The sequence below is a fragment of the Aulonocara sp. 'chitande type north' Nkhata Bay genome, linkage group LG6 (assembly GCF_057382095.1).
Source record: "Aulonocara sp. 'chitande type north' Nkhata Bay isolate Kocher_YH1m ecotype deep benthic linkage group LG6, A_spYH_male_GT1.1, whole genome shotgun sequence".
NCBI lineage: Eukaryota > Metazoa > Chordata > Actinopteri > Cichliformes > Cichlidae > Aulonocara > Aulonocara sp. 'chitande type north' Nkhata Bay.
In genome coordinates this window covers 5,516,028-5,540,191 of record NC_141349.1, presented here as the reverse complement: position 1 = coordinate 5,540,191, position 24,164 = coordinate 5,516,028, and the positions used below count along the sequence as shown (strand labels likewise).

Below are 24,164 nucleotides of genomic sequence, written 5' to 3'. Positions count from 1 at the left end.
CGTTTCGGCTCACTAAAAAGATCCAGATCTTTCGGCTCCGAACCGGCTCTTCAGGTTGTTTTGTTGCTTTAATTAATTTATTATTAACAACAATATAAAATTATGCACAAAAGGAATTACTAATGGTTCAAGGTTCAAGGTTCTTTATTATTCGTCACATGCATAGTTATACAAGTATAACACACAGTGAAATGTAGCCTGACACGCTCCTCGACATGTGCAAAAATTGGGGGGGGGGGGCGTAGAGGAAGAACATTATATATATATACATATATATATATACACATATAGTATATACACTGGGTGAATGTGCAGTAGTAGCAGCAAGCAGGTGAATTCTGTACATTAATATGAATAGACATCTGACTATTTTACAGGATAGACAATATAAACATATTTAAAATTAAAGGAATTGAAATGTACATTGTGCCTTGGTTTAGTGTCTGGAAGAGTCCTGTCTCAGTCAATTATAGATGATGTGAGAGGGCGGGTGTGTGTGTTTAGGGCACGGATGGCTTGGGGATAGAAGCTCCTCTTGAGTCTCTCTGTCCTTGCCCGGAAGATGCGGAACCTTCTACCAGATTGCAGAAGTTGGAACAGTTTGTTGCCAGGATGGGACGGGTCCTTCAGTATCTGCGCTGCTCTAGTCCGGCATCTCCTGGTGTAGGTGTCCTGAAGCGGGGGGAGAGCAATCCTGCAGCAGTGTTCTGCTGTACGGATCACTCTCTGGAGAGCTTTTTGGTCCTTCACACAGCTGTTCCCGAACCACGATGTCATGTTCTGTGTGAGGATGCTCTCCACAGCGCCTGTATAGAAAATCCTGAGGATCTTTGGAGAGACCCTGAACTTCCTCAGTTGTCGTAGGTGATACAGGCGCTGCCTAGCCTTTTTGGTCTGGACCTGAATGTGGGCAGCCCATGTCAGGTCTGAGGAGATGTGGACACCAAGATACTTGAAGGACTGCACCCTCTCCACTGGAGCTCCATTGATGATAATGGGCTTGTAGTCTCTGTGCTGACCCCTTCTGAAGTCCACCACCAGCTCCTTGGTCTTGCTGACGTTCAGCTGGAGGTGGTTGTCCTGGCACCACGATGCCAGATTCTTCACTTCATCCATGTAGGCCGCCTCATTGTTGTTGGAGATGGCACCCAACACCACTGTGTCGTCAGCAAACTTCACAATGGTGTTGGAGCCATGGGTGGCCACACAGTCTGAAGTGTAGAGGGAGTAGAGCAGTGGCGAGAGGACACATCCCTGAGGTGCTCCTGTGTTGATGGTGATGCTGTTGGAGAAGCACCTGCCCACCCTCACCACCTGAGTTCTGCCAGTGAGGAAGTCCAACACCCATGCACACAGACGGCTGTTAAGTCCCAGATCCCTCAGCTTTGTGAACAGTCTGCAGGGCACTATTGTGTCGATGTTTGCATGAACATGCTTTTCAGCATCTCTTTATTGACAACTTTTCCCACACGGTTGCTGACGCATACAGCCGGCTGTAGCTTTTCAGCTCACAGCCCGACACATACCAACACAACAGCATAGATAGCGCAGACATAAAGTGTTTTCTTTTGCGTGAAAACCAGGTCCAAATGGCTCTTTGGGTGTTAAAGGTTGCTGACCCCTGGGATAGAAGCATCCACCTCCATCTTTGTCAGCTTATCACCTGTGAGGCTTGGCCTGATGGTGTTGAATGCACTGGAAAAGTCGAAAAATATGACCCTCACAGTGCCCTCTGGTTGGTCCAGATAGGTGTAGACACAATTGAGCAGGTAGATCACGGCATCCTCAGCTCCAAGGTGGGGCTGGTGAGTGAACTGAAGGGGATCCCGATGTGGTCTGACATTTCAAACAGTTGTGAGATTCAGTCTTCTGAACTGCTCATCTCACAGGTTGCAGGGACTCCTCTAGGCACTCCAATTTATGCTTTGTCAAGTCCCGTTCTCTCCACCTCTCTCTCTGGTATCTAATCAACCAATCAGGTGTGTTTGCATGAGATCCACCGATCTTCAGTCAGATATTATCATTCTCATTCTCTCTCTATCTCTCTAACATGGAAAATTGCGTTAATTTATTCAGTCCAATATGAATAAGCTTCATTTCATGTTTCATTCAGTTTAGGTTTCATTTGCACATTCAATTTAGCACAATCCCTCTTAATCCAAATACTTTTTCTCTTTAAAACTCTCTCAATCACTGTCAAAGGAGCTTGCAAAAAAAGCATCTGGACTTCTTTAAGTTGCTTGAAAATGTTTCACCTCTCATCCGAGAAGCTTCTTCAGTTCTAAGTAGAGATGGCACGATACCACTTTTTTATGTCCGATACCGATATCATAAATTTGGATATCTGCCGATACCGATATGAATCCGATACAGTGTTTTTTAATCAACAAAACTGTTTTTTTAAATATCTTGCTGCATTTTGTATAAGTTCATACTCAAGTTTAAAACAACAACTACACTAAAGCTATTCTGCTATACCTGTATGGAAAAAATTTTTTTTTCATAGTTCAGCAATACTGATCAATCTAATAAACTTAAACCTACACCATCCTCCCTATTCTGGTATTTTAAAGAGTACTTATCATAAATATTAAGCAACCTAACTAATAGGGTTCCAACAACAAAAATAAATAAATAAAAAATAGGGAACCACCCCTCACGCGCCACCTCATGATGCTTAATCGACGTAATCAACCTTAATTTGATGCAGTGTGAAAAAAAATGCACAGAAATCAATTATTTTTCAAGAAATATTAAATAGATTCAACATCTTTGTCACGGATTGCCGGGGCAAGCCGTGTGGAATGTAGGAAGGACCCAAAAGGCAGCAGCTCTGGTGCAGGTGAGTGTTTATTAACAGGGGTGGGTAAGTACAAACAGCGGTGGCGACAAAACATGAAACTGGAAACCTAAACTGGGTAAACTAATAAGACAAACCAGAACGAGGATGCAGGGAGGTCCGGAGAAATACATATGGGAAGACGCAGGGAGACCAAGGGGAAACAACACAGACGAACCAGCAATTACTAAGACAGAAAATACAACTTAAATACACTCAGAGAACACAGGGAGATTACACACAGGTGGGAAACACAGCTGGAGTGATTAACATAACGAGACTAGGGAGGCAAACTGAAAACACTCATATAAGACGCAGACCTTCACAATAAAACAGGAACACACGGGCAGAACAGAGTAAACACTAAACAAAGGAAGAACAGAACCAAAATCGAAGAGAAAACACAAAATGCTGGGTCAAAAGGACCCAGGATCATGACAGAACCCCCCCCCCCCCCCCCCCCTCAAGGGCTGGCTCCCGACAGCCCAAAAACAAAACAAAAAAAACAGAAAACAACCCGACCAGGGCGGGCGGAGGGGGTCCAGGACGGAGGGCTCGAGGCAAAATAAAACAGGAGCACCAGAAGGCCAGAAGACAAAAAGAAAAACAAAACACAAGTCCAAAACCAAAAGAAAAGCACACCAAAGCACAGGAAAACCGAGTCCAAAACAGAAAAGACCAGGGGGCCGGCCAGGGGGCCGACAGCACAGGAGTCCAAAACAGAAGAGTTCAGGGGGCCGGCCGTGCGGAAGGCAACGGCGGCCACTCAGGCGATGGCGGTCCGGGGGCCGGCCGCGCGGAAGGCAACGGCGGCCACTCAGGCGATGGCGGTCCGGGGGCCGGCCGCGCGGAAGGCAACGGCGGCCACTCAGGCGAAGAGGGTCCGGGGGCCGGCTGTGCGGAAGGCAACGGCGACCACTCAGGCGAAGAGGGTCCGGGGGCCGGCCGTGCGGAAGGCAACGGCGGCCACTCAGGCGATGGCGGTCCGGGGGCTGGCCGCGCGGAAGGCAACGGCGGCCACTCAGGCGATGGTGGCCGGCCAGTAGCCCAGCCAGCGGTCTAGAAAACGGCCGCTTAGCTCCAGACCCAAACGAGGCTGAGGCCACAGCAGGCGGAGATGATGAAGCCGGGCCAGGCGGAGATGATGAAGCCGGGCCAGGCGAGGACGATGATGAAGCCGGGCCAGGCGAGGACGATGATGAAGCCGGGCCAGGCGAGGACGAAACTGGACCAGGCCAAGGTGAAGCTGGACCAGGCGAAGCACAGGCAGAAGCTGGGCCAGGCGAAACACAGGCAGAAGCTGGGCCAGGCGAAGCACAGGCAGAAGCTGGACCAGGCGAAGCACAGGCAGAAGCTGGACCAGACGAGGATGATGACTCGGATGAAGCTGGACCAGGCGAGGATGACGAAGCTGGACCAGGCGAGGATGACGAAGCTGGACCAGACGAGGATGATGAAGCTGCAGCAGGGGGCTGGACGGGCTCCTCGGACCCTCCAGCGGAGACAGGAGGCTGAACGGGCCCCTCGGACCCTCCAGCGGAGACAGGAGGCTGAACGGGCCCCTCGGACCCTCCAGCCGACGAGGCATGAGGCTGGCGTGGTTCTCCGGAACCACCAGCTGACGAGGAAGGCTGCTGGACGGGCTCCTCGGGCCCCCCAGCTGATGAGGTAGGAAGCTGGACGGGCTCCTCGGGCCCTCCAGCGGAGACATGAGACGAAAACCGGAGCGGTCCTTCGGACCCTCCAGCGGAGACAGGAGACGAAGGCCGGAGCGGTCCCTCGGACCCTCCAGCGGAGACTAGAGACAAAGGCCGGAGCGGTCCCTCGGACCCTCCAGCAGAAGTCAACACTAAGCCAGCAGTCATGGAGTCTTCTGGCAAACACGAAGGCAACTGGCAATGCACTGAGCACTGGCTCTGCCCAGGCAACGCGGACATGGTGCAGTTCTCAGGTGGCTGCATAGACTTCAGGGGTCCAGAATCAGCTGGGGACTGAGACCTAGCCTCTGGGGAAGCCCTGGAGCGGCAAACTGTGCCAATGGCGGCTGAACCGCGAAAAGCCCCTTGAGGTGATATTAGACTTTCTCCCTGCATGGAGTGAATGAGTGAAACCGGGGATACTGGAGCCGGAGCTACTGGGACCTGCGCTACAGGCGGCACTGGAGCTACTGGGGCCTGCGCTACAGGCGGCACTGGAGCTACTGGGGCCTGCGCTACAGGCGGCACTGGAGCTACTGGGGCCTGCGCTACAGGCGGCACTGGAAGGGACACGGGTGGCTCTGGGGCCTGAACTGAAAGGGACACGGGAGACTGAACTGAAAGGGACACGGGAGACTGAGCTGAGGGGGACACGGGAGACCGAGCTGAGGGGGACACGGGAGACCGAGCTGAGGGGGACACTGGAGACCGAGCTGAGGGGGACACTGGAAACCGAGCTGAGGGGGACACTGGAAACCGAGCTGAGGGGGACACTGGAAACTGAGCTGAGGGGGACACTGGAAACTGAGCTGAGGGTGGCTGCGAGGGAGCTAACTGAGCTGAGGGTGGCTGCGAGGGAGCTAACTGAGCTGAGGGTGGCTGCGAGGGAGCTAACTGAGCTGAGGGTGGCTGCGAGGGAGCTAACTGAACTGAGGGTGTCTGCAAGGGAGCTAACTGAACTGAGGGTGGCTGCGAGGGAGCTAACTGAGCTGGGAGTAGCTGCACAGGCGATACGCAGCTCGCGTTGACATCCGCCACACAAAACACAGCCCCTGAATGAACAGTCACGTTGTCTGGAAAAGACACAGAGTCCTCACTCACCACAGCCGGTAAATTAGAAGTCCGAACGTCCGGCTGTGGGGTGGCGCGTCGGCGGCGCGATCGGCGTTTCCTCCCCGCAGACAGCTCCGACGGGCCAGGCAAGATCACATCCGGCGAGTCGGGCAGCGAGGCAGGAGTGGCTGAGAGAAGGTGAGGTGTGTGCTGGAGAAAAGCCTGCATGGTCGGAGGAAGCGATTTTAGAAGCCATGGCAGGCCGGAAAAGAGCCGTTGTAGCCGGCTTTCGACGGTGCGGCGAAGCTCCTCTGGAGGGTTTTCAAGCCACAGCCCGAGGAGAATCTCCACGTTATATGTAACGTCGTCCTGGAGCTCCTCGGACGGATTTACTGCTGCTGGGTCCATGGTGACTGGTTCGTACTGTCACGGATTGCCGGGGCAAGCCGTGTGGAATGTAGGAAGGACCCAAAAGGCAGCAGCTCTGGTGCAGGTGAGTGTTTATTAACAGGGGTGGGTAAGTACAAACAGCGGTGGCGACAAAACATGAAACTGGAAACCTAAACTGGGTAAACTAATAAGACAAACCAGAACGAGGATGCAGGGAGGTCCGGAGAAATACATATGGGAAGACGCAGGGAGACCAAGGGGAAACAACACAGACGAACCAGCAATTACTAAGACAGAAAATACAACTTAAATACACTCAGAGAACACAGGGAGATTACACACAGGTGGGAAACACAGCTGGGAGTGATTAACATAACGAGACTAGGGAGGCAAACTGAAAACACTCACATAAGACGCAGACCTTCACAATAAAACAGGAACACACGGGCAGAACAGAGTAAACACTAAACAAAGGAAGAACAGAACCAAAATCGAAGAGAAAACACAAAATGCTGGGTCAAAAGGACCCAGGATCATGACAATCTTTCTTCAACAAAATTGCAGACTGCACAGATGGTACCTTCCCAAAGGAAAAAGTACTATAGCTTACTAGGGTATATATATTAGACTTAATAGTTACTATATACAGTAATTGACTTCTATTCATTTTACATCAAATTAAAACTTTGGGTGTCAGATAATTATTTATTAAAAGCTAGACATTTTAAATGAGAATAAGAAAGAAAGGTATGTCTTTGTGCCCCCTTTTCCCTGTTAATGCCCTATCGGCCCCCCTGACTAAACTTTGCTAGATCCGCCCCTGCACAGTTACCAGCCGTCAGCTATGTAGAAAAAGATCCTCGAGTAGAAAGTAATATTAAATCAATTCTAACAACAGCTTATCAAGCTTAAATGTGCTGCTGTTGTTCAGCCGCTGGTTTCCTCTTTCTGGTGCAAAGTGGGCCAAAAACAAACCAGAGAGATGGACTCGCGACAGAAAAGCCGATTATCTGATCATTAAGCAGTTTCATGATTGAAGTAGCAGCAAGAAGAGGCAGTCGCTTGTTAAGCTTAACGCAGGAATGCTTTACAAACATTCAGAGATGGACTTACACACTTGCCTTACTTCTCTCGGGATAACTTTGTCGGAGATGAAATGCCGGGTTGCTAGCGAAGCTCCACATGCTATCCAGACCACCGACAGGTCCCGCATGCCACAGCCGCTCTATCACGTGACCACACTGCTCCGACGTGCTAACGTTCTGAGGAGAGTTACGGCGTGTTGCAAGTTTTGCGAGGTGCTTTCGTGATATTTAATGGATCGGATTACATTTTTTATTTTTCTCCGATATCCGATCCAGTAATTTAGGTCAGTATCGGACCGATGCCGATACGTAATCTCGGATCGGTCCATCTCTAGTTCTAAGGTCAAATGGTTGAGAGTCCCAGATTTAAACCCAGTGGGAGTACACCCCCAAAGAGGGACAAAAGGACCCCCTGATGATCCTCTAATCACATGAGCCAAGGTGTGAAAACGGGTGTGGGTCCCAATCAGCCAGGGCTTCGGGTGAGCTCATTGTGAAACCTTGTCCCACTTTATCATGCGATTTCCTGAGGTCAGATGGCCCAGGAAATGGGCCTTTTGTCCCTCTTTGGGGGGGATACTCCCACTGGGTTTAAATCTGGGACACTTTTCTTTGCAAGCTCCTTTGACTATGATGACCTGGATGACTGAGAACCTTCACAGACATCTCTCAATCACTATTTATTCAAGACTTTTTTTTCACCAAATTGAATATATTTTATAGATTCTTTTGGGTGGGGGGCTTTTAGCCTTTATTTGATAGAGACATTGTAGACAGACAGGAAAGTAGGGAGAGAGGAAAGGGAAGACATGCAGCAAAGGGCTGCGGGTCAGACTAAAACCCAGGCCTACTGCTTTCTAGCCATATGGTGTATAGTGCCCTGCTCACCCACTGATCTACGCCATCACCCTTCAGTTGTGTATTTTTAAAGTCAGAAATTCAACGATCAGAGTGGCTCTTGCTTCATTCCCTCACACACACACCCTCATGTTTCTCAAGGCCTTACCTACCCAGCCTCTCAGTTCGACCTGAATTAGGCCTGTCTTTAGAATCATTATTATATTGCCTTACTCTCATCCTTTTGGCTAAACGTAAACAATATATATTTAACTGATTATATTCTGATCAGTAGTGAGCATAATTAATTACAACATTTAACATTATTTTTCTTGTTAAAAATTATAGTGGATCATGTCTACACACACAAAATGTGTAGATGTTAGAACAGACATCCTCAGACTACATTTCTCTGTTAACATACTGTTCAAACTCATATTTTAATTTATTTTTTTGATTAAGAATAAAGAAAAAGGATATTATTGGCAAAAAACACAAATAACAGAGTGCTTAAATCACATATAAGACCGGATGTTGAGCCTCTCAGTTAACTTCTGGCTGAAGTGGAGTCGTGAAATTTCAGCCTGCATGATACACCCTGTTGGCCAGTCTGGTCTTTAAGTGATCACGTATGAACCCTGCTTCCAGGTCCAAACCTCTCTGCATTTATTAAGGCTATTGTGTTTTTAACGTGTTTTAATGCTTTGTATCGGTTCTATTTAATCTGAACAAGCCCCTATAAAAGTCAGTGATCACTGTCGGCCTCTCTCAGTTTTTATTACTACTGTTACCATCATTTTAAAGCTCAGTTTTTAAACCCTTATGATGCAACTACAGCCCAGCCCATGCAGCAGTATATGGATTATCTCAGTTGTTCTGACTGAAGTTTGGTCTGTTTACAGCATCCTGCCATGGGATTGCATTTGTCCCTAACCATCAGGAACTCTCACGTTAACTTTTATCGAGGGGGAAAAAGTTAGCGTTCATCCTCCAGCTTCACAGCATTTATGTTAAGCTAACACAGCTGTGTCACTAGCGATCAGGTAGCACATCATTATATACCAACTAGCCCAACTTCAGTAACCCTACAAACGTCACTGCTGTTTAGTTTTCTGTCTTCATTTATGTTGGAAGTGATAGCAGAGCTGTACGTTTTAATTTTTTCCAAAATCCCTCAGTCAGAACATGCTATATCATGTTTAGGTGGAAGCTAGCGAGCTAACTTCCTGCTAACTTCTAACTCGATTAAATTTCATAAATTCTGTTTTCCTGGATGTTAAACTTAATTGTTACACCTGGTACAACTGATCACTGATTAAAGATGAAAGAATTTAGACAGTTTGTAACTTTAAGTGATGCCGCAGTGTTAGTTTGACTTTGGGACCTGAAGTGGAGTTTGGACCCGGAAACGGCTATGTCAGACTTAAAGACCGGATAGCACAGAAGGGAGTCGCTGTTAAGCCAGGCTCTGACTGTTCCTGTATGGAAATCTCATTCTTGATGATCCATATGTTTGATTTAGCAAAGATTTTACATTGCAGACCCTTCCTGCTGCAACCCTCCTCATTTATCTGGGTTTGGGACCAACACTAGGAGGACACTGGTTTGGCCTCACCTCGTCACATACACGTGCCCTGGTGGCTGGGTTAGTTGCTGCCACTAATTATTTTCTTTATAGTATACTTAAAGTTTGACATAGCTTCTTTCCTAATGGTAAGTGGACTTGTTCTTATATAGTGATTTTCTACTCTGCTTGAGCAATCAAAGTGCTTTATACAACATGCCTCATTTAGCCATTCATATATTCATTGGAGAGCAACTTAAGGTTTAGTGTCTTGTGCAAGAAGACTTAAGAGCAGCCAGGGATCAAACCACCAACCATAGAAGATAATTAGTAGTTGACTTACTGGCCTACAGCCACTATCCATTAATACAATGTATCAATGGAATTATATACAGTATATACAATATATAATATTAAGAAAAGCAAAACATTTCATATCATTTCATGCAGTCTTTTGAAAATCGTATATCAAGTGCTGTATTGAGTGTTATACAGCACTTATCAACCCCAGTGTCAAAGAAAAGCTGGAACACTATATGAAATATAAATAAAAACAGAATGCAGTTATTATTAAACCTCAACTTTATTCAATCACTCACTGAAAACACATCAAGTATTTAAAGTAGGAGGAACATTTTGCAGCTAATGTACGTTAATGAACAGGTCACATGATTGTGTATAAATAGTATCTTAGAGAGGCAGAGTTTCTCAGAAAGAAAGATATCAGAGGTTTGCAAAAATACAAATCAAAAACAAAAACTTGTAAAATTGTATGACAATTTTAGAATAATGTTCTTCAGTGTAAAATTGCAAAGAGCTTAAATATCTCATTATTTACAGTAAATTTAGTTAAAAGTTTCAAAAAAATATTGAGAAGCCTCTGTGCACAAGAACCTGAAATCAATATTGGATGATCATCATCCTCAGACTGACAGACATTTACAGAAATCACTATTAGTGAATACAGTTCACAGTACATTGCAAAAATGCAGGTTAAACCTCTATCATGAAGAAAAGAGACCACATGTGAATGTAAAAACAAAAAATCAGCCCACTGGGTGGCCAGTCCAGCTGTGCATCAGGCTAAGTTAGACTCATATTAGCAGTCAGTGGGCTGCATGCAGCACACCCCTATTTTGCTACACAAGGAAATAAGGTTACCTGGAGGTGAAGTGGAGAGAGTGGTAAATATGTAAGAAAGAAGCTGTTTAAAGCAAAAACGAAGTGAAAGAAACTTAAAATAGTGTCCGAGGTCCAAGGAGCAAGCCAGAAAAAAACGGCTGCTTTTCAGAATGTGTCCACAGGAGTAATGACCACTTAAAAATAAATAAATAAACCAAAAAGTGAGGCTCCAGCTCAAACAACAGGTTGCTGAATATTGTTTCCCCTGAGACACTCTGCCTCAAGTAAATGGACTGGTTCTCGTGTAATGCTTTTCTGCTGTATCTATATAAGCGCTCAAAGTGCTTATTAAAATGTTGATGCCGTAATAATTGTTATTGTAATTCTGAGGGTTTTGTGGCATACAATGTTTTGGGAAATCAATAATAACAATTAGCAGTTGTAGCAGAAGCACTCATTTCAGCCTTGTGATTAAATTCTAAAAGACAACCAGGTTATCATTTGTTCACATACATGGTCTGAAGGACTTCTGTACTTGTGTAAAAAACATTCAGACACACGAGTTACACACAGATTTGTTCATATGTGTACCAGCCAAGCGGGCAAATGGTAAAGGTAAGGTCAAGCTAAGTAGCAGATTATGCTGAAAAACAATGCCTCCTAGGTTTGAAAGAGCCTATAGGAGCCCAAAGACAGACATTGGGGCAAAGAAATTTTTCCCCACAAATAAAAACACAAGTATAAATTGGAAGTACCTCTGTACCTGAAATAGTAATAGGAACAAGAGTGATAACAATTGTTAAATATTACCATAAAAAAGACAAAAAAAGCAGATGAGGGGATATTCTAAAATCTCAATAAAACAGTCAAAAAGCAAGGCATTACCACACAATCTATGCTCTGTCCACGTCTAGTCCAGCAGCTGTTTCAAAGCCCAGCTCCTTCTTGTTTCGCAACAGCTGAATGCACAGCTGTCCAACAGTCTTTCCTTAACTTCAGCAGCTCCCTCCTAATGCTACATCCAGGTCTGGACCCCCTGGGGGGCTCTAGGACAAAGTCACTGGTTCAGTGACAGTCCGGCTGCCACAACTCTAAAGCCAATACAGCCAATAGCACACCCTGGTACCCCAACAATAGTTGTTATATAAGAAAGTGTAATAGGCTGTTCACAAGGTTGTTGTAATCAGTCATATCAGCCATATCAGCTAGTATTGGACCCTTGATCAACAATGTCCAGCAGGTAGTACCAGCGATAGCACAATTCTACATTCCTCAGTTAGTATGTTAAATATTAAAGTTTAAAGAAATAGGAGGCTTAAAAGGGTTTCCAGGAGAAAGCACGTTCTCTTAAAAAAGGCTATGTTAGCAGCTGTACAGTATTACCTGTGAATAAAGGATTGAAAAATGAAATTAGGTATATAAGTGGGGAACTTAAAGGGTTTGGTGAGTGCAACAAAAAAAAGATTCAAGTAGTCCAGTGCCTATGAAGTACAGTGGCAGATTCCTCTCAGTACTCTGGTTAACTGGTGATTCTAACCCTGTCTATGCAGCTTTAAGTTACGTGTCATTGATGAAAATGTGGCTAATGTGTTTTTGTCCTTATACAGATGAAATTCACGGATGCAATGCGCTCCAAAGCCCGTCTGTCTATCACAGGATCGACCAGCGAGAATGGTCGTGTTCCAGTGGCTTACCTCCGTCCTGGATTACCCATGAGTCTCAGCATGACTGATCTCTCCTGACTACATCCAAGCCAGTGCCTTACAGCTAGAAAGACTGGACAGATGTCTACCCACCACTTGGCTGTCAGGCTTCAGCAATGACCTGCCCATCAATGAAGAGAGTCACTTGACCATCAGTGAGAAGAATGGCTGTTCATATACAAATTCATGAAAAGCAATCAAGCACAGTGGACAGTTTTCTAATCAAACACACATCATTATTTAATGGATTTCCCCCCCTCTTGTACAGACAACAAGAAACAATGATGCTAACGCAATAACAATATTAATCAGGAATGTGATCAGGAGTTATAAAAGCAGACTGATGAAATGAAATATCACATCCATAAAATATTAGTAATTGTGGTAGCAGATAATGATATTGCTATTGTTCCTATTTTTTCTCCTTATTTTTCCCTGAAAATCCCTAATGAGTGGAAACTTTTACCAGATTAAGGGATGCATGGACTGGCAACCACGGGTACACAGTATAAACACTTCTACAACACAACACTACAAAAACATACAAATTTTATGCAGGAATGGGCTGAAATGGGTTAAAAAGTACCTGAGCAAGGTGTGATACCGAAAGCATCAACAAATGCAATCTGAGAAAGTGAATATCCCTGGCTCAAACTGACCACTCATCAGTATTACGATTAAAATGAAGCAATTACTAATGTTTATAATGCATTTCATGAAATGTTGTCCACTCCAAGATATGTTAAATAATTAAACAAAATTCCCCAAATATTTAGTGTTTAATCCAATTAAAATTTTTAATTGGATTCTTGGTAACATGAATATTTTATAGTCTTTGCAGAATTACTGTAAATATGTTTACACTTTCCTCTTGTTCATTGGGCAATAGCTTAACAGTGATTTATGTTTGACTGTGTGACACACAGCTCTAAACGTTTAATGATCAGCATATGAAATTATAAAATAGACATAATAAATCATGTTGAATCCGTTAAATATATTTTAACACCTTGTGTAAACAGCACATTGGCAGTTTTTACATTCCTTGTTTTTCATGCTGGACTGTTAACTACAGGATCATAGATTTAACCATTATTATATACACAAAATAGAGTTAGGAAAACTAGATGGAGATTCAACCCTGGTTATGGAAAAATCACACGGTGTGGTTAGTAAGGGAAGTTTTACTCGTTGGTGATAAGAAAGAAAAATGTATGTTAGCAGAAGCAAACTGCAATGCAAGGTGTCCCAGCCAGTTAAAGACTGAGATAGGTGGTATACACTCGGAGCTGGGTCAAATAAAGGGAAAACACACACAAACATAGGCTTGAATTAAAATCAGCTAAGTGAAGGTGAATTAAAACGATCAAAAACTGCAGGTCAGATTGAGTTTTAGAGCAAAGTTCTGTGAAGCATCAGCCCCAGGTTAGTTTTAGTGCTTATCTAAATATTATTGGTTTTATCTATAAATAAATACACAGAAAATAGCAACTTTAAGTTTGTGCAGTTATTTAATGTACTGGTATCCTTACTGAATATGGACACTAACAGGGACTAAAAAATACACAGACAAGTCGCATAAATTGTGTAGCTGTTTGGCAGCTATTGGCAGTCATTTGTCATGAAGACACTGAAGGGGTACTTTAATCATTTTTTGTTGCACTTCCACAAAGTGAAGATATTTACAATTCCTTAATAAGCTCTAAAAACAGAAACACACATTCATAAGGCATTCAACAGGGCTATTTCATGAATCCCAATTAATTGGTAACACCCTACACATGTCAGTATGCTTTGTTTGTAATATAATAATTTTTTTAAAACTGATCTGAAACCAGTTAAAAACCAGTTTTTATTCTTCTATTCTTGTAGAAACCACTCTTTATTTTCATAGATCTTCCTTGGTAATTGGGTTTTGCATGGCATCTATGACTGTATATTCACAATTTGAACTTGCTGATACATAAAAATTGAAAGGCACAATAAAGTGCAACCCACTGGCAGCAAAATAGGCTAATGTTACTCATATCAGTGCCATATTATAAACAATCACTTTCTGTTGGCTGCTGTAGTGTAGTAAACGGTCTATTATCTAGATCTAGAATTTAAAAATTGCATTTAATTTTAAAGACACGCTCTATTTTCTTTCAAAAAAAAAAAAAGACTATCAGACAAAAAAATAATTTATTCAAAAGAGAATAAGAACGTTTGCATTCAAAGATCTAAACAAAAAGTGTGTGTGTAAATTACATCTTGCTCTCACCCTATGGCAGTTGGGATAGGCTCCCCCCCGAACTGGAAAAGCGGAAGAAAACGGACGAGTGGATGAAAGCTTTTATTTAGAGCCCCAGATACTGTTTTCACAAACTGAGGTGGACTAAATTTGCTCCCTTTAATTATATGGTTCTGTAAATATTTAGAATATATGAGAAGTATATGTTCCCATCCCTCTTTCTAGGTCAGCACATCACAACTGCAGCATAAACACAAACACGCCTTGCTTATACATTGACATATATTTTCACATTTGCATGTGCACCTGCATAGTATTCTCATAAGAGTTCTGAAGTCAATTGGATGATGTGCCAAACAGACTGAGACCCAATCAGAGTTCTTTATGCTCAGTCAATGGCAGCTGCTGATACTGAAACCTGAGCCAGTAGGAGTTCTCACTGCTGTGAACTGGACAAAAAAAAGAAACTGTGAAGAAAAACTTTTTGTTTTAATAAATATACTGCACTAAAGGATGGCAACAAAGACGATGGAAGAGGATGGAGTGAAGAAAGTTTGCATGTCACTTTAAGTTTTTCCTTTGATGAAATTTTCAGTCTGAAGCTTTGTGACTGCTGCATTTAGTGTTTAATAATAATACTAATAAGAATACTATTAGCGATATTAATTGCAGTATTATTGTGATTCTTGTTATGTATAGTGTATGCTTTTAAGAACTCTGGTATGCTATTTTTTTCACAAGAGAGCTGATGTTTGTGCTGCTGGTTAGAAGCTAGCTGGTTAGCTTAAAATCTTCTTATACGATATGAAAAATGCCCAAACTGTGATAAACACAGGGTTGTTGAAGATATAAAGGCATCTGCTTCCATTTCTTCTTATGAACTCGTATCATTTTCACCTTAAGCACATGTTAATTTTCATTATATTCTCATGGTGTTACAGTCAAATGAACGAGTAACAGCAAAATAAAACGCATCCTTCACTGATGGAAATGTGAAAATGATCACTCTTAACGTTACCTCTGGTATAACTTCATTTTCTATTAAATGTAAGTAAGTTGCTTTTTAACAGAACAGATTATTGCCTGGGCTAATTTCATTCGAGGTGTAAATTATGTCCAACATAGTCCCTTCCGTTTTGTATACTGCTTATATTTCATATAAACATGTATTGAGTTCTTGAGGTCTTCATTATCTGACTATTTTCGATATATATTAAACATGCTTGCCCTTGAAATGTCATAATAAAAACAGACAAAGACATTAAGGACACACTTAACATAGCAGTTTCTTGAAGAAGTTTTGTCTCTGTTTTCATGATATTGACCTTTTGTGGCCATATAAATTATGACTTGACTTTGAAAATTAAATTAAAATGCTGTCTAAGGTGAGATAAACTGATGGGTGAGGAAAGGCTATAACTAAACCTAGACTTGAAGTAATGCTATTTAAGAAGTAATGCTATTATCCCAATGGTTGGTTACCATAATCATATCTATGTTTATGCCTAGCATTAAACAGACCTTACATAATTTTCACACAACCTTAATTATTGATGATTATTATAAAGAACTGCTCATAATGTTGGCAAAAGGCAATGCAGACAACTGCAGCACCTAACTACACCCAGCAACTGAATGCAAAAGTTAAAATATACTTTTCTAACTACACTAGACGTGATATTTTGTGACATTCTTTAGATTTTATTTTTTTTTGAAAAACCTGGTAAAACAGAGATTAAAGTTACAGAGTTGTGATGAACGATATTCATAAAACTATTCTTCCATCTTTCTCTACTGTCAAATGGTGGGCGACCGTGGCTCAGGGGGTTGGGAATCGCATCTGTAACCGGAAGGTCGCCGGTTCGATCCCTGGGCTCTCTGTCCTGGTCGTTGTGTCCTTGGGCAAGACACTTTACCCTACTTGCCTACTGGTGTTAGCCAGAGGGGCCGATGGCGCGATATGGCAGCCTCGCTTCTGTCAGTCTGCCCCAGGGCAGCTGTGGCTACAGCTGTGGCTACAACTGTAGCTGCCTCCACCAGTGTGTGAATGTGAGAGTGAATGAATAGTGGTATTGTAAAGCGCTATATAAATCCAATCCATTATTATTATTATTAAATCATTGCTGCCATAAATAGTGTTCCCCAAAAACCCTTATTTATGTGATCATTTCTTAATAACATTTAACTTTACAGTAATGGATTACACAGCAGTGGGGAACACATTTCATTATAAGAAATGTCTTTCAGAAAGTGTTGTAACTAAATTTAAGGATATAATTCTTCTACTTCTACTTGCTTCAATACTATGTGCCAAAACAGTATAGAGCAGCTACCTAAACTCTACTCCCAGAGAAGTAGATTATTCTTTTAATATTCTTTTATATCCTCATGCGTGTGGATTCTGTATCACTTTAACCATAACTAGTAATGATGTCATGAATTTCTCCACAAATAAAAATTTAACAGTTAGAGAAAAATATTCATAATCATCTCACAGATATATAATTATGTACAGCAGTTTCTTATGTTATCTACTTCCAGCATACTGCAGTCAGGATTGTGGAGGACTGCATGTCTCATGTGGGTGAAAACCCCTCGCCCCCTCTCTTTCTGACGTGTACCCAGATGGACACATTTGCAGGACTATAAATCCCGCTGAGCAATTCTCCATATGAGACACATAGATGTCGTTGAACTCAAGCCCTGGGAGAAACATCGCCACTTTCAGGGATTTATTTTAATTAATTAATTTAATGGGGTGGCTGTAACTCAGAAGATAAAGCAAGTCATCTGCCACTTGGAGGGAGATGACTTGCTGGAGCAGAAAATAGTTCATCTTAATGTGTTTGTTTTTTTATCTGTGGATAGATAATCCAAGTAGTCTGGGCTTGAAAAAAGGTGGAAAACCCCCCAAAACCAGATACTAAATTTTTCATTCTCTCAGACTGAAACTTCTAACATCAACAATCACTTCCTCCAAACGATCAACGTGTCTAATAGATCCCATTCATTCAAGACTGCTCAAAGAAGTCCTAGTGTTCATGTTTTGATGTTAAACATGATTATTTCTATTAATGGGCTTAAGTATTACAGTTGGCAATAATTAAACCATTAATTAAAAAGTCAATACTTGACCCAGCTGTCTTTGTTGTCTTTGCTGTCTCTGACAGTGGACTCATCTCTGTGCTTGTGCTGCCAGACCTCAGTGCAGTGTTTGACACTGCCGACCATAATATTTCACTAAAGAGATTATGCATGGCATAGTAATTAAAGCTACTGTCTAATGTAACCCAGTATGTTCATATAAATGGGGAGTCTTCCTCACACATTGGAATGGAGAGGATTAAAAATGAGTACATCAGAGAAAGCTCAAAGTCTGACAGGCGAGGTTGTGACAGTTTGGACATGTGCAGAGGAGTGAAAGTGGGGATAACGAAGATAGTGCTGCCAGGCAGGAGGTAAAGACGTAGTGAAAGAGGAGATGCAGAGGGTTGGTGTCACAGAGGAGGATGCTGAGAGAGGGTGAGATGGAGGCAGATACCACAGGCCTGCAAAAAAAAAAATTTCAGCTGCATGGGATATTTGCATACATTTTTTTTTCTTTTTTTTGCAAAACTTGAAGAGTTTTCATTTAAAAAGCACAGCAGCAATGAAAAAAAAAATCAATACTTTATTACAATTTTTGGTTGCAGACCTGTGTAATGTGCTGTGGCAACCCCTGAAGGGAGCTGCAAAAAGATGATGAAGAATCCATCCATCCAAATCAGGGTCAGTTATTTGAAGTGCTAGCTAGCATTAGAAGGGGCAATGCACAAAGTCCAAAAAAACAAAAACAAAACAAAACTCAGATGTAGGGATTGTAGAAGTGATGTAGAAGAGGTAAAGAGAGTTTCTCAGTCAGAGAAGCTGAAACAGAAAGCAACCTCTTGTGAAGGACCTACCAAAATAAAGAAAGATGCTTTGGTTATGAGCAAGAAGGATTTTGTGTTAGTTGTGGTGGATGTAATAAACTGCACAACTCAAACTGAACAAATCCTAAATTGTGAAGGCTGCAGACAAATACCTGGGAATCATGAGTCCAGAATGGGAGAGAGTTGAGGAAATGATAAGTGGTACGAATCCTAGCTCAAACTCGTGGGGTAGTTCATTATAGTCATTTTATTTCTCAATTACAAAAAAATGACATGCAATATGTATCCAGGAAACATGGTTAAAACAGTGGAAAAGTGGAACTTACACATGGATATACGGTTATTAGGAATGGTAGTAAGGATGGTAAAGGGGAAGGAGTGGTCACTGTGTTGTCTTCGTATAGCTTTGAATAATTACACAGTATCCACTTGTGTTTTGCGAGCGTCTGCTCCAAACATTTTATTCTTTCATTCACAAGTCAGTCTTCTTTTATAGAGGCATTCATGAGCCCTCTCAAATACAGCGCCCCCTACTGGCAAAACCCCATTGGCACATGAACACCCACACATCACCACATCCCCTTTTCTCTGACAACATAGGTCCCACGAATCAACATATACACATATTTGTATTACAACAATAATTTTTTTTTTCTCTCAACACCATCAGAATATAAGATAAAAACAAATCCAGTCATAGCTTTACAGATTAAGCCTAACTGGTCTCTTGACCTTACGCTCTGACCTCCTCAATACAGGTTCTGAAACAACTGCACTTTTCTCCACATGCTCATGTCCATCCAGTGGTTTTAAACCAGACACTGTCTCTGCATGTGACACATCAACATTTTCATCTTCCTCACCATATTGTTCCTCCTGAAATGTCTCTTTAGTCTTCAGCAAGTTACGACGGTTCCTTCTGAACACATGACCTTCTTCAGTTCTTACGTCATATGATCTCGGACCTGCTTCCTGAAGAACAATGGCTTTCCTGCTCCATGCATTCTGATCTTGGATTCTCACTACATCATCCTTTGCAAGCAATCCAAGTGCTCTTGTTCCCTTGTCGTATTGCAGTTTTTGCTTCCATTTCAGATGCTCTTGCTTTTTTATAATTTCTTCACTCTGCTTGCTTTCTGCATAGCAGGGCAAAGTTGTGTGTAGCTTACGATTCATCAGCAATTCTGCAGGGGATAAACCACAGTCAAGAGGAGCAGTCCTGTAGCTCAGCATAGCTAAATAAGGATCTGATCGACTGTCTGTAGCCTTCTTCAGAAGCCGCTTGATGATATGCACTCCTTTTTCAGCCTTGCCATTTGCCTGTGGATGTTGAGGACTTGATGTGACATGTTTAAAGCCGTATTCTCTTGCGAAATTCTGCCATTCTTTGCAATTATAGCAAGGACCATTGTCACTAATGACAGTTTCAGGTATTCCATGCCTGGAAAAGATAGACTTCACATGTGTGATCACATTATTAGCAGTTGTACTTGTAAGCAGAGCAATCTCAGGAAAGTTAGAGTAATAATCTATCACCAACAGATAGTCTTTCCCATTAAAATGAAATAAATCTGTTCCGACTTTCCTCCAAGGCGCTGTAGGAAGTTCAGGAATCATCATGGGTTCTCTTGCCTGTCTGCTCTGAAACTTGTTACATGTTTCACACTTTCCGACCATGGTCTCAATGTCTTTATTAATGCCAGGCCAGTACACAGTGTCTCTAGCTCTCCTTTTACACTTTTCTATTCCCAGATGTCCCTCATGTATTCTTTGAAGTATCAGCTGTCTCAGACTATGTGGTATCACAATCCTATTGCCTCTCAACAGCAGTCCATTTACCACATTGAGCTCCGATCTAACATGATAATACTTTGAACAAGACCCTTTGGGCCAGTCCCCTTGGATATTTTCCATCACCGTTTGCAGCTCCCTGTCTGCAGCTGTCTCCTCGTATATTTGTTTTATCTTTGCGTCAGACACTGGCAGAGACTCCACTATCATATTAACATGATCGTCTACTTCTTTCTCAGTGGAGCTTGCGTGACACACCTCTGATGCTCGCGACAGTGCATCCGCTAAAGCTAAATGCTTTCCTGGTGTGTATATCAAGTCAAAGCTGTACCTTTGCAGTTTCATCATGAGACGTTGAATCCTCGGTGACATCTCGTTCAGATGTTTCTTAATGATTGACACCAAAGGACGATGATCTGTCTCAACTGTAAAGGTAGGAAGACCATAAACATAACAGTGAAAAATATCAAGTCCATATGCCAGTCCGAGACATTCTTTCTCAATCTGAGCATATCTGGTTTCAGACTTAGTCATGGATCTAGAAGCATAAGCAACTGGTTTCCAACTCCCCTCTTCAGCTTGAAGTAAAACAGCTCCAAGCCCATCCTTTGAGGCATCTGTTGAGATTTTCAGACTCTTAGTTGGATCATAATATGCAAGCACTGGGCGCGTTGTCAGTGTGGTTTTTAAATCATTCCATTCTTGCTCATGCCTCGCTGACCATTTAAATTCTATGGAATCACGAAGTAACTCCCTTAGTGCTGATGTTCGCACTGACAAGTTAGGTATGAATTTTCCTACAAAGTTTATCATTCCCATCACTCTGAGCACACCTCTCTTATCTGTCGGGCGTGGCATTGTTTTTTTACTTTTCTTTCATCTGGCTCAATACCTCCAGCAGAGAATTTGTCTCCCAGAAATGTTATTTCCTTCACACCAAAATGACACTTGTCACGATTTAACTTTAATCCATTCTCCCTCATCTGCTGCAGCACCTTCACCAGTCTTTCATTATGTTCTTGTAGGGTGGAGCCCCATATAACCACATCATCAACATAACAGCGAACACCTTGTAAACCCTCTAACATGTTGTCCATGGCACGATGAAAAATCTCAGATGCTGAGATTATGCCAAATGGCATTCTGAGGAATCTATACCTGCCAAAAGGTGTATTGAAAGTACAGTATTTTGAACTTTTCTCATCCAGCTTTATTTGCCAAAAACCCTGTGCTGCATCTAGCTTTGAAAAGTATTTGGCGCCTGCCATTTCACTTGCAACCTCTTCACGCTTTGGTATCTGGTAGTGCTCACGTTTTATGGCTTGATTTAAATCGCCAGGGTCCATGCATATTCTCAAATCATTGTTTTTATTCCTTTTATCCACACACACCATTGAGTTTACCCACGCAGTCGGTTCTTCCACTTTTGTAATGACCTGCAACTGTAACATCCTGTTAAGTTCTTTCTTTAAACGGTCCTTCAGTGGAGCGGGGACTCTACGTGGTGCATGGATCACTGGCTTTGCATCCTCTTTCAGCTGGATACTGTAATTGCATGGTAGACATCCCAAACCTTTGAAGATATCCTCATAATGCTGTACAATGGAGTCAACTGCTCCTCGCTGTCCACTTTCTGTTTCTGGACAGCTGATGTGATACACTCTTTCTACTAGGTTCAATCTTTTGGATGTCACGCCACCCAGCAGTGATTCACGACCTTCTGGAACAACATTAAACAATACATCATAATCTTTATGTTTTATTGTCACTTTAAGCCTGCATTGACCACTGCTCTCAATATACTTTCCATTGTAGTCTTTTAGAGGTACTCTTTTCTTTATTATTTTGGGCTTTGGTTTCATGGTATGGATCTCTGTCATGCTGATTAGGTTCGCCTGCGCACCTGTATCAATCCTTAGTGCCACCAAAGCTCCTTGTATTGGGAGTGAAACAATCCACGTGTCTTCATAATCTGAGCATCGCTCACTGTCCTCTGCTTCGTTATGCTCACTTTTTACATCCTCAAGTGACACTATGCCCACAAAGAAAGTCTCGCTTAAGTCAGTCTCTTCAACTACATGCACTGATTTGGGTTTGGCTTTCGACAGACATTGTTTGGCAAAATGATTTTTTCCATCGCATTTCAAACATCTTTTGCCATAAGCTGGACACTGTCTAGGTTCATGTCTGCTACCACATCGCTTACAGGAGTACACTGTATCCTCTTTGCTGGGCTTCTGCGACATATTCTTCCTCATTTTCTTTTTAACCACAGCTATTCTTGCACTATTGTGGAGACTGGAATAAATGGTAAATGGTAAATGGCCTGCATTTGTATAGTGCTTTTCTAGTCCATAGGACCCCAAAGCGCTTTACACTACATTCAGTCATTCACCCATTCACACACACATTCACACACTGGCGATAGCAAGCTACATTGTAGCCACAGCTGCCCTGGGGCGCACTGATAGAGGCGAGGCTGCCGGACACAGGCGCCACCGGGCCCTCTGACCACCACCAGTAGGCAAACATGGGGTTAGTATCTTGCCCAAGGATATTTGACATGCAGCCTGGAGGCAGCCTGGGATCGAACCACCGACCTTCTGATTAGTGGCTGACCTGCTCTGCCACCTGAGCTACAGCCAGGTACAGATTAGTCAGTCCAGTGCTAGTAGTCCAGTGCTAGTAGGATTTTATGGATAGGGTGGGGCTAGTGTGTATTAATAATGGTAAAGGAACTTGATATAATAATCTGTATGTACCTTGGTGGCATGAGGAGTGTAAGTAAAGCGGTAAAGAACAGAAAAAGAGCATTTAGACAGCTGAAAAATTACCACTCAATAAAAGCATTGATTCACTACAAGAGCACAAGCGAAGAATTAAAAGGTCTACAAAGCATACATATTGGAGGCAATGTAATAGTACTGTAATAGTATAGGCAGAGAGTCATGGTTAGTGGACATTTGGGGTGTGGTGAGGAGGACAAACAAGCTTCCAAACAGTAGGGACAGAGAACAGAATAGCGATTAATAATATAGACAAGGCAGAGCTCAATGTTCAAATGTTTGTAAAGATTCATAGTTCTGGTAATTTATCAGATATTCCTAAACAGTGCAGGAATGAGACACTGGCAAAGAACCTTAGATGCAGGGTAAATGTAAAAAGAAATGAATTCAGAGGCAGTTTGGACTTACTGCTCAGTATGAATTAAGAAAGCATTAACAAATGTTCGTCACACCTCTCCAGGTAAAGACAGTAAATGTTATACTGTGTTGGAGTACATGGATAATGACTGAGTTGTTGCTGTTTTGTGATTATTTATGCAGCTTGGGAAACGGGTATAATTTCATCTACATGGAAACAGCCTGCAATTGTTCCGATTTTAAAACCCAGAAAAGATCTATCAGATCCATCAAATTACAGACCAATTAACGTCTCAGTTAGGTAAAACTATAGAAAAGATGGTCACTGAAAGACTCACTTATTTTTTAGAAAGCAAGTGCCTGTTTTCATCATACCAAAATGGATTCAGCAGAGGTAAAAATGCAATGGATGCTCTGCTATGCCTACAGTCAGAGATCAGGAAGGCTCAGACTAACATGTTTAACAGGTTGGACTTGAGGGGGGAGGGGGGGAATTTCTGGATGCAGAATAAGCCAAGCCCTCAGAATTTGCAGTGGTGCATTTAAATCTCCAGTAACAGCCATGCAGGTGGAAATGGGAGAAATGTCCTTCCAAAGTAGAAGAGATAAGCTCACGCAAGAGTGCTATGAGCACAGTAAAAGCAACTTATATAGCGACTTATACATTCAAAAGGCAATAACGGAAAGTCCAGTCATACACTTGTTCAGTATATAGCACAGATTTACTTGGAGAAACAATATACACATGAAGTCCTAATATTTACAGATGGATCAAAAGACCGGTGCTGCGGTCTTC

The 24,164-nt window shown here is 42.6% G+C and overlaps 1 protein-coding gene across 4 annotated transcripts in view; it reads left to right on the top strand.

The window, feature by feature from the left end:
* Positions 1-16,672, top strand: part of LOC147327118 (glutamate receptor 2-like) — a 113,385-nt gene extending 96,713 nt beyond the window's left edge. For 2 of the 4 annotated variants that reach the window (XM_086294749.1, XM_086294748.1), the window contains exon 19: positions 12,195-16,672. In XM_086294749.1, coding sequence (XP_086150875.1) covers positions 12,195-12,329 — 135 coding nt within the window. In that variant the 3' untranslated portion in view covers positions 12,330-16,672. The remainder of the gene's footprint in view (positions 1-12,194) is intronic. The other 2 variants (XM_086294747.1, XM_086294746.1) reach the window with 1 other exon arrangement.
* The last annotated feature ends 7,492 nt before the right edge of the window (positions 16,673-24,164 follow it).